This window comes from Verticillium alfalfae, genomic scaffold (genome assembly GCF_000150825.1).
Source record: "Verticillium alfalfae VaMs.102 supercont1.4 genomic scaffold, whole genome shotgun sequence".
In the NCBI taxonomy this organism is placed as follows: Eukaryota; Fungi; Ascomycota; class Sordariomycetes; order Glomerellales; family Plectosphaerellaceae; genus Verticillium; species Verticillium alfalfae.
In genome coordinates this window covers 717794-728477 of record NW_003315035.1, presented here as the reverse complement: position 1 = coordinate 728477, position 10684 = coordinate 717794, and the positions used below count along the sequence as shown (strand labels likewise).

General features: G+C 55.2%; 5 protein-coding genes across 5 annotated transcripts in view; 2 read left to right on the top strand and 3 right to left on the bottom strand.

The window, feature by feature from the left end:
- The window catches only part of VDBG_03641 (endoplasmic reticulum mannosyl-oligosaccharide 1,2-alpha-mannosidase), a gene marked incomplete at both ends in the record, with an annotated part of 3448 nt that extends 2278 nt beyond the window's left edge, over positions 1 to 1170 (top strand). The window contains 2 exons of the mRNA XM_003005642.1: positions 91 to 743; positions 873 to 1170. Of these exons, the coding sequence (XP_003005688.1) occupies positions 91 to 743; positions 873 to 1170 (951 nt within the window). The remainder of the gene's footprint in view (positions 1 to 90; positions 744 to 872) is intronic.
- A 605-nt stretch (positions 1171 to 1775) lies between these two features.
- On the top strand, positions 1776 to 2795 carry VDBG_03640 (pfs; the record flags this gene model as incomplete). Its single annotated transcript, XM_003005641.1, has 1 exon — positions 1776 to 2795. The coding sequence occupies one exon, from the start codon at positions 1776 to 1778 to the stop codon at positions 2793 to 2795; it is 1020 nt and encodes a 339-aa protein (XP_003005687.1).
- Positions 2796 to 4434: 1639 nt separating this feature from the next.
- Positions 4435 to 4652, bottom strand: VDBG_03639 (hypothetical protein; the record flags this gene model as incomplete). The annotated part of the gene is made up of 1 exon (XM_003005640.1): positions 4435 to 4652. One exon carries the CDS (start codon positions 4650 to 4652, stop codon positions 4488 to 4490), a length of 165 nt encoding a protein of 54 aa, XP_003005686.1.
- A 1525-nt stretch (positions 4653 to 6177) lies between these two features.
- On the bottom strand, positions 6178 to 7575 carry VDBG_03638 (conserved hypothetical protein; the record flags this gene model as incomplete). The annotated part of the gene is made up of 4 exons (XM_003005639.1): positions 6178 to 7079; positions 7130 to 7293; positions 7360 to 7462; positions 7518 to 7575. 4 exons carry the CDS (start codon positions 7573 to 7575, stop codon positions 6178 to 6180), a joined length of 1227 nt encoding a protein of 408 aa, XP_003005685.1.
- A 695-nt stretch (positions 7576 to 8270) lies between these two features.
- Positions 8271 to 9258, bottom strand: VDBG_03637 (conserved hypothetical protein; the record flags this gene model as incomplete). The annotated part of the gene is made up of 4 exons (XM_003005638.1): positions 8271 to 8643; positions 8698 to 9025; positions 9080 to 9148; positions 9231 to 9258. The coding sequence occupies 4 exons, from the start codon at positions 9256 to 9258 to the stop codon at positions 8271 to 8273; spliced, it is 798 nt and encodes a 265-aa protein (XP_003005684.1).
- Positions 9259 to 10684: the final 1426 nt, after the last annotated feature.

Genomic DNA, 10684 nt, shown 5'->3' with positions numbered 1-10684 from the left:
TGCCGTCCGGCATCATGCCCGAAGGGTCAAATGTCGTTCCCTGCGCCTCGATGGGAGAGCTGCCCATACAACGAGACCCTTTGGTGGCAGTATCTCGACCCATCGGCAGAGTACCGTGATAACAGCGTCAAGGAATGGGAGGAAAAGCAGGCGCAGAAGAAAATCAAGCAGGCCGCAAAGCCGGCCGAGGATGACGAACAGGGTCAGCTGCGGGCTCAGCAGGAGGAGCGCAGAAAGGCCGAAGCCGCTGCGGCCGTCCTAGACGAGCCCCCGATGGCACCTGCTCCTGGAATTGAGGCCGGGGCGACCAAGGAGATGTTCAACGACGACACGCCTCGCAGGCCTATGCCTGTCGATGATGAAGTGATGATCCAGCCGAATTTTGACGATGAGGTGAAGCTCCCCGACTTTGATGACATCAAAGTTCCTGAGGTTGAGGCACCTGTGGTCGAGGCGCCCGTGGTCAATATTCCTGTAGAGGAAGTGCCTGTGGCGCCAGCTGGAGATGCCCATGAAGAACATATCCACGCCAAGAGGGCACCTCCCCCCGTGGAGGACCCGAGCAACCCAGGCACAATAGACACGCTGGAACCCAAGCAAGTTCCCCCTACAGACAACACGCAGAATGTTGCGGGTGGCGTCATTGGGCAAATACCCATCGACGACACTACGGCCCTCACGCCCCCAGCAGCACCAGCGACGATCCCGGAGCTGCCAGACCCCAAGCCTATGAACCATGAGGAGTTTGTCAAGAACCGCATCGAGACGGAGCGCATTCCGCCCGGCTTCTCAGCCATCAACCACCGCCACTACATCCTACGGTACGTTTGACTCATTGCTACCCGACGCGAGTTTATTACTGACAGCCGCAGCCCCGAGGCCATCGAGTCTGTCTGGTACATGTATCGCATTACCGGCGATCCTATCTGGCAGGAAAAGGGCTGGCGTATGTTCGAGGCCGTTGTCAAGGCCACGGCCACGTCCATCGGCAACAGCGCCATCGAGGATGTGACATCGACGCAGCCGACCAAGACCGACGAGATGGAGAGTTTCTGGCTTGCTGAGACACTCAAGTACTTCTACCTGCTGTTCGCGGATACCGATGTCATCAGTCTTGATGACTGGGTGTTGAACACGGAGGCCCATCCCTTCCGGAGGCCCAAGGAGTAGGGTCAAATAATGTAGGGTCGTGGGGGAGTAACGATGCATGGGTGGCGTTTGGTGTTGGGACGGGGTGCATAGCCTCTGTTGAATTCAATGTTTCCGCCTCTGACTTGCTACTTGTTTGCGGTGCTTAGTTATGTCTGGCATGCCGAGCCTAGGTGTGGTGTGGAGTAGAGGCCATCAGTCTGCAGGTCTCCCAGACTACGATCGTACAACTCCGAGGGTATTGTTATGACCCTTGGTTGACACTGACTGTTGATACGACCTTGCTGACTTCTTCTTCCCGCAGATGAAACAACATTGTAACTCGTAGCTCTCGTCCTCCGCTCAGAGGACTAGTAGAGTCTCGCTGCTGATCTGCCCAGTAACAACATGGTCGACACCGATGATGCACAGCCTTGCCTGCCAAATCTGGATGTACCTAAGCTTAGGCGCCGTACATCATCAACAAATCCAATCATGTGATCCTGATGTGCAACCTGCTTCTCTTGGCCACGTAGCGGGGTAAGGCTGAGGCAGGCAGTTTGGCAAGGTGGTCGTCACATCCACCCCAGCCTGTCATTCATATCCGAAGCAATACCCTCTCTATCTTCATAATCACGCAGTGAACCATGAACACGCCGCAACAGCATCATGAGGACCCAGGGTCCAGATCGCCCTCATTTCCCATACTACAGGGTGCTATTCCCTACCATCGCTTCACAATTGCCTGGGTATGCGCGTTGCACATTGAGAGAGCGGCAGCACTGGCGATGCTAGACGAAACGTTCGAGTCTGCGCCAGTGCTCGTTCCCAGCTTGGACGTTAATACATATACGCTCGGTCGCATTGCGCAGCAGTACATCGTCATTGCCTGCCTGCCTGAATCCCAGTACGGGACCAACAACGCGGCCATTGTCTTAACCAACCTGACCAGGACATTTTCTTCCGTGCGAATGGCCTTGATGGTCGGCGTCGGCGGTGGTGTGCCAGGCAGGACAGACATGCGCCTGGGAGATGTCGTTGTCGGGACAAGAGTCATGCAGTACGATATGGGCAAGATATCCGACAGAGGGCTCTTGCAGCGCACGGCGGTCGCGAGGGTGATACATCCGCTTCTTGGCACTGCGGTTTCTTCTCTGCGATCGGACCACGAGCTGCAGCCTGGTCGACTTCTCCAGATCCTGCGGAACGGGCTCCGTAAGCTCCCTCAGTACTGTCAACCGAGCACGCCTGATCGACTCTTCTTGACAACGTATCAACACGAGCTTTCGGAGGATTCTTGCGACACATGCGACGAAACAAAGTTGGTGATTCGTATAAAGCGGCCGTCGGAAGATTTCGTAATACATTACGGGGCGATCGCTTCAGGTAACCAGGTGATGAAGAACAGCACGGCTCGAGATGAAATCGCTCGAGAACTCGACGTCGTCTGTTTTGAGATGGAGGCCGCCGGGCTAATGGATGTGCTGCCTTGCCTCCCGATACGTGGTATCTGCGATTACTCGGATTCTCACAAGAGCAAAGAATGGCAGAAATACGCCGCGGCGACGGCCGCTGCTTATGCGAGAGCCTTTGTAGAGACGCTGCGAGTAACGTCGCTGCAAGAATCTGTTTCGCGAGATTATGCCTCTCGCGCCCAGGGTCAGTGATCTGAGGTTCTGGTGGCAACACATGCTCACATTTGACGGGCAGGCGAGGGTGCAGAAACGATGGCTAGAAAGCAAGAGTTGCGTGCTCGCATCCTGAGCTCTTTGACTTTCGACGGTATTCGGTCCCGCGAGATTGATATCGACCCAGCCTACGCCGGCACGTGCCAATGGATTCTGGACCACGATGCCTATAAGAAATGGCAAGATCCTCAAGAGTTGACGAATCATCACGGACTCATGTGGCTCCGTGGCAAACCAGGCGCCGGCAAGTCTACGATAATGAAGTTTGCTTACACCAACATGAAGAAGAATCTTCCCCACCAGAACGTCTTGTTGATTTCATTCTTTTTCCATGCGCGAGGCGGGTACCTAGAAAGGTCGGTCTCTGGCATGTATCGATCTCTACTCTATCAGCTACTTCGAGGGTATCCAGAAGTTCAGACCATCCTTGACGACGTCGACGATCTCGACGCCTTCCCTTCGACACAGGGCCTCCCTTTGAATGTTCTCAAAGAATTATTCCAGCGGTCCGTGCAGTTACTCGGAGGGCGCTCGCTCATTTGCTTCATCGATGCATTGGACGAGTGCGACGAACAGGAAGTTACAGACATGCTACAGTTTTTCGAGGAGCTAGCCGAAAACACCGCAACGTCGGCAATTCAACTACGGATCTTTTTTTCCAGCCGTCACTATCCTTTTATGGATTTACGACAGTGCGTCAGACTGACGCTGGAGACACAACAGAGTCATATTGGGGACCTGACTACATATGTCCGGAGGCATCTTCGGGTCAACGATCGAGCCCTCCTAGAAGAACTTGAAGAACAGATTCTTCAAAAAGCTTCTGGAATCTTCCTTTGGGTAATCCTAATTGTAAAGACTCTCAACAAAGAATACCGGAACGGCGCCATGGCTATTCGAAAGAGACTTGAAGAAGTGCCGCCTGGGTTAACTGAGCTTCTCAGGAATATCCTCAACCGCGATAGTGAGAATCCGGAGCAATTCCTACTGTCGGTTTTGTGGATCCTCTTCGCGATGCGGCCCCTCAATCCGAAAGAATACTATCACGCCCTCTGGTCAGGACTGTCATTGAGCAGCCTGATAGATTTCAACGTACCAGATGTCATGTCCCAGGACGCTGATCACCGCGTGATCGGATTCGTCATTAGTTCTTCGAAAGGTCTGGCAGAGATCACGAGATCCAGCACAGTGCAGTTCATACATGAATCCGTCCGTGATTTTCTCCTGAAGGATCATGGGCTTCATGAACTTTGGCCGAACCGCGGGTTCAACGCTACCATTGAGGCCTCGAGCCACAAACGGCTGAAGCAGTGTTGCATTGCCTATATAGACCATCCCTTGATACGAAAACTTGTCCGTCAGGCGGATGACGATAAGCAGAGCTTTTCCAACGCCAGTCCACTCATTGCTTCGGCAAAAATCTTGACCGGGAACAGCATTGAACCGGTATTTCCTCCTTTCTACAAATACGCCCTTGATTATGTCTTGGACCACGCAAATGAAGTGGAGGATCCGTCTTCTGAGGTAGAGCTACTTTCGAGATTTCTGGTCATCGACTATCCCCAGGGCAACGAAGATACAGGATCCAAAGAGATTGCTGTGCTACAACACGGAGTTTCCACCAAAGACGCGTTGTACAGCTCTTGGCCGCGTTATACGGCACCGGATATGCTATACCTTCTCGCGTCCAAAGGGCTTTCCAGACTGATGCTTGTGTGGCTCGCGGAAAATCCTGGCATCTCCGTATACGGAGGGGATGGGAAGTATCCATTCTTTGCTGCCTTGCTTAATGGCAAGATGGAGACCGTGGCGGCATTGCTGCATTTGCCTCCTCATGGCTATGACGAGCTGAGCCTATTGACTGCTCCGTATGCTCACCACGTTTCTGATTACACGCCACTGGTATGGGCTTCCGGAAGAGATGTGCCCATAACAGTCATGCAGCTTCTACATGCGGGGGGAGATCCAAACGAAAACGACCGATCCGGAACTTCAGCACTTTCAGCGGCTTGTAACTATGGTCGCGAGCGAGTAGCGAAGCGCCTAATCGAGGCGGGGGCTAATCCGAACCAACTTGGCAAAACTGGCGATTCAGTGCTCATAGAGGCTTGTCGGAGTAGCCATGAGCGGATCGTGCAACTCCTCATCACAGCTGGAGCCGACCCGAATAAAAGTGACAGCGTTGGTTCTGTGGCGCTCATCAAGGCTTGTGAGAGTGGATATGAGCGGATCGCGGAGCTCCTTGTCAACGCTAAAGCTGACCCGAACAAATGTGACAACGTTGGTTCTTTGGCGCTCATCAAGGCCTGTCAAAATGGTCATGATAGGATCGTGGAACTCCTTATCACAGCTGGAGCCGACCCGAATAAACGTGATACACACTATCGTGTAGCGCTCGTGAGCGCTTGTGGGAGGGGCTATGAGAGGATCGCGGAGCTACTTATCGATGCTGGAGCCGACCCGAATAAGCGTGACAACGTTGGTTCTATGGCGCTCATCAAGGCCTGTCAAAACGGTTACGAGCGGATCGTGGAACTCCTTCTCACAGCTGGATCTGACCCGAACAAACGGGACAGCGCTGGTTGTGTAGCGCTCATGGAGGCTTGTGAGAATGGCCATGAGCGGATAGCACATATGCTCATCAAAGCCGGAGCACGCCTCAACTACCGGGATCGGGTCGGCGGCACAGTACTTTGCATGGCAGTTAGTCGAGGGAAAGAAAGTATAGCTAAATTGTTACTCGACAGCGGTGCTGATCCCAACCTAGGCCCCTATTATACATCACCGTTGGTCGAAGCCATAGTGGTCAGTTGTTCGCGATCGATCGCTATGCTTCTGGTCAAAAAGGGGGCGGATGTCAATTGCAGCACCAACTTTGGATGGACACCATTAATGTACGCCACGGATTCAGGCGATCAAGTCATGGCGAGACTTTTGCTTGATCGGGGGGCTCAAATCGATGCCAGAGATTGCATGGGCAAAACGGCACTGTGGGTTGCCACGTTGAGAGATGATGAAGATATGGTAAGATTTCTGATCGAACAAGGCGCAAATGCCACTCTAAGTCACAAGTATCCGGGTAGCCTGGTCGAACTAGCTCAAAGCAGAGGGACTTCCACTATTTGGAAGATGCTTCTCGCGGCTTGCGAGCGTTCCTGAGGGAACTTACGAAGAGGCCGCCCAGTGGTCCCCTACAGATATCGCGGTTACTGGTTTTCGGCTCGGGCATTACCATGTCTCCTGTCGGCATTTGCGATGAGAGAAGCTCAGTAGACAGCATGGTGCGAGGTCATTGCCCGCCACCACCATCGTCTTTTCTCGTAGTTATAATTCAGCTTTCATATTTGCCTCCATATCTCAATCACGTCGTCTTGTCGTGTGACACCTTGATCATGGGCTGATACAATTTCCGCTGCCACCGATACCACAGCCCTGTCGTAACAAGAGTGACCGGGATGGCAAAAGCCCAGTATATCCAAATCTTATTCGAAACGCTCCACTCTCCAGTATCGTCATCGACATTGAAAAACGACATGCTGAAAACAGCAGAGATGAACGTGGCCGGCAGGAAAGCCAGCGTCAGGAACGAGATGGTCTTCATCGCGGCACTGTCCGACTGCGCGGCCCGGGCAATCTCGACGCCGGTGCGCGAATCGTGCTGCGCGACCGTGTGGAACGCGAGCTGCATCTCATTGTCGAGCCTCTCCTTGTTAGAGGAGGAGCGGCAGCGGAGGCTCTCGAACATGTGCTTGAAGAACTCGAGCCGCTGGTGGACGTGCCTGTGCGTGAACCTGGCGCGATGGCCCGCGGCGGCGGCCGGCGCCTCGTCGGCCAAGACGGCGTGGTGGGCCAGGGTGCTCTCCATGGACACGGCGCCGAGGTCGAGCGTCTCACAAATGTGAATGGCGTGGCGCGCGAGGTCGTGCAGCCTCTGGTAGTCCGGCGACGGGGTCTCCTTTGTGCGTTCCTTTTCCAGGTCGCGCACGTAGGTCCGGAGCGACCAGACGGCGTCGTTCTGGACGCGGACGACCTCCTCGGCGAGGCAGAGGTGGATCAGAAAGGGGTCCCGGAGGAGTTCTTTCGTGACTGGATCAAGGAGCGGTCTCGGTAATCTTTGTTCGAGCTCTTTCGGCGCATCGAAGATGAGGACGACGGTCTGGTTCGGGGTGGCCGACCACCTGACGACGACATTGATCTTGTACCATGAATGGTGAATCTTCTCCTTGCCGGCGAGTTGCTTGACGAGATACCGCGACCATGTTGCTTCTATTGTCAGCATACCCCCCTGCTTCCTTCTGAAGCGAAGCACGTACTGACTGTGGCGATGTTTCCCTCGTCATCGCCCGTGGTGTCGCAGCCAAAGTATCCGTTCGACCGCTTGCTGTAATCAGACCACCAAAGCTCGGGAATCAGAAATGCTTTCGTAAAGGCACGCCTGCACAGGTGGCAGGAACGGGTCTTATCGGCATTGGCTTGGCTGTGGATGCATCAGCAGCAGTTCCTAGGCCGTCAGAAAGGGAGAGGAGAGCTGCTCAGTGCGCACATCACCACCAGGGGAGAGCGCGGGAGCGCTCGTTGTGCCTCGTCGTCCTCCGCTGCAGCATACAACGTGGAGGGGCTCAGCCATTGTTTCTGCCATGGGCAGCCTGGTACATGTCAGCCGTTGGAAGAACTACTCGTTGGAGCTGAGTCGAGCCTCACCCTCTTCCCAGGCCAGAACTTGCAGGCTGCGGCAGTCGTGCTTCTCATTGTCCATCATTATTGCGTCGCGAAGCAGTCACAGGAAGGGCTCATTTCTTGCTTTCGAATTTCGAACATTGTAAGGCTCGAGAGGAGTAAGATTGCCACGAGAACCACGATGAGAGGTCGTCTTGTCGAGGCTGTGCACTGAATTGAGGCCGCGTCGCTTGGGGGCCACGGCGCCTATTCCGCCAGTGAGAAGGAAGGTTGTATCACATCCACACTCTCGTGGGGCAAAATCATGAAACCCTCACGTTGCATCAAGTTGGTGAGGGTAGCGGTTTTGGGGGAAATGCAGACTTCATTCTTATTCTCATCTCGTTCCACACTTTCGTGAATCAGATCACATATACTCCTACAGTCGTTTCAATTCCCAAGCCTCCCCCCAATTCCCAAATGTCCCCGAATCCGTCGAGGCTGCGCATGATGATCATCGCGGCCGCAAGATACCGATAGTGAAAGGGGCGCTGAAGTGACCCCATACATGTGTGTCGTTCCACGGCCGAAGCCTCTCTATCAAAGTCGCGCAAGGGGGGTGGGGTTGGTGATGATTATGCACGTTTCCCATGCTTTCCAAATGAAAAAAAAAAAAAGACAAAAGCAAGCCCAAGTTCCCGAAAAAACGCCTGTCCCGATGCTGGCCTTTTGAACCCATTCCTCGGTTGCCCATGTACATCATTTTCCGTGTCTGCCTGGCGCGGCGGAGCACCCAGCTTAGTCCACCATCTGGCTCAGCACGCGGATCGAGAGGATCATGACGAGCAGGCCGATGGTGACGATGATGAGTTGTGCAAAGCTGAACCAGCCGAGCACCATGGCGCTCGTGCCAACGGCTGACCGGACGGCTCCGTTGCCAAAGTCTTGCGCTATGATCGAGGCGGCGACTGACGCAGTGTGCTGCCACAGGACGGAGACGAGTACAAAGATGGAGGCGATGAAGATGATGGCCAGAGAGATTTGCGAGACGGGGCGGGACGGGAAGGGCTTGACTTCGCGGTCGGAACCCTCCGAGTCCTCCTCTTCGTGCCAGCCGGGGAAGGTGGCGAGAAGGAGGAAACAGATGAAGGCGAAGATGATGGCGATGATGCTGCCGAGGTGGTCAGATGGAGGACTGGGGAGAGAACAAGAGCGGATGGCTTACATCAGGTAGGGGAACACAACCATGTCCTTGAACTCGCTAGCGAGCCAGATGAGGTTCAGCGGATCTTGGTCAACCGAGACCTCGTTGGCAAGAGACGTCGCATTGTTACTGCACAGCCAACTGCCACCATCGGGCGAGATGCAGATGCCAAAGTAGCCGACACGGGTGGCGAGGCGCGCGTCACCAGCAATGTTGCTGATGGCGGTGTGAACGTTGTAGTCGACCTGCGCCGTGTCGGGGCGGGCCTCGTAGTTCTCGTAGTAAATGGTGAGGAGGAAGATGTCAGGGATGAGCGGCGAGGAGGATGAGCAGCCCGCGAGAAGAAGCGCTGGGATCACCGTTAGCTGGTGACGTTTGGTCATCGAGGCGGGGCTGTACGTACAAAGCATGATGATGGCGATGGCTATCAAGATCATCAACACGTGGTGGTAACCGAGAAACGGTATGAACCCTGGGAAGAATGCGTCAGTCAGCCGGTTCGCAGAGGTGAGGAATGCCTGGCTTTCGCGTGGCAGAAGTAGGACACAACGTACGGTACCATCCCACTTGGAATTTGGCCATGGCGGCGGTTTACGTGAACGCGCGGCTCGAGGAGGACCCCCCTTCTTTCCCTGATCGCTGAGCCCTCTCCCCGTTCTCCGTTCTGCGGAGCAACGGTCGGGTCTGGGTTGCGCGCAGTGCTGGCAGGACACTCAACTCGACGGCGAGATGAGCTCGGCGCTGGGGGGGTTTTGCCGATGACGCACGAAGCACGATTCGTGGGGACGAAGCGATCTGGAATGCGGGTATCTCGTGTCGTCTTTCGTAGACTGCAAAGGTTTGGTGTGGAAGAACGGGGCCGCGAGGAATTCGGAACGGCTCGGATCGACCTAGATGTGCGGGCGAAAGAATAGACTTGTCAGACCAAAAGAATGCACCGGTCCTTGGGGCTCTGGAATGATGGGATCTTTCTTTGTTCGGCTCTGGTATGGAGGAAGGAAGAGAGGGTTTGGAATGGTGAAGTGAGGGTCGAGGGGGTGGGAGGGTGTGACTTAGTTTTGCGTGGGCTTTCTGAAAAGGCGAGCTCGAGCACGGCTTGCGCGGGATGGCAGTGTCGAGTAGGATGATGTATGCTAGTGGGCAAGAATCAAGATGGCTGGAGAAGAGGGTGGCACGTCTATGAGGTATCGGCGGATCGACATACGTGGTGCGTGATGGTAGCTAGGCCAACCTCCTGTATTTACTTTGCTCCGGCTGTGGTTGGCCTGGAGACGGGGGTAAAGGTGGGGCGCCATCCGGGCTGTGACGTGGGATGGCCAGCGCGTTTCACTACGGGAGATCCACTGGTACCCTGAGTGCTCTCGATTTGGCAGGGGTCCGGCTGCGCGGTTGGGGTTAGGCTGAGGGCACCTTGGGGCACCAGGCTCGGGGCACCAGGCCGCCGCAAAGTGGTTGCGTTAGTGACCGGCAGGCCCGCGTGCCTGCATGCTCCCAATTCCGCTGGCCTCCACATCCGCGCCTACCGTTGGACCCTTCCTAGGTTCCTACCTACACAGGTACCTTACCTCAGGTACTTACCCAAGGTATGTAGGCCTACGTATATCGAAAATGCTTTTCCTGCCCCTCCATCAACAGCACCCCTGGGCGCCCACTAGCCCTGGCCGAGAACATAAGAGGAACCATCATCCATGGCCTGTTAAGCTTAATTCCCAGAATTCCTTGCTTTCTCCCCTCAGACGCCTGGACGCCTGGCATCGATGACCAACCCATCCCGGGCGGGGGGTTCGGGGCTTCGTCGAATCGAGCATCATCGCCACTCGCTTCAGTCGTCACGACAACAAGCAGGATGCTGCCACCTTCCCTTCGTGTCTACCTACCCTACGTACAGCTCTGGCAACCAAGCAGTCGTCGGCAGCCATTGGACTTTCAGCTGCTGCCTAGCACTTGGCTGCAGGCGCGCCGGATGGTTGAGATTGGAGGAACACCCGTCGTCCATCTGCCTGCTGTG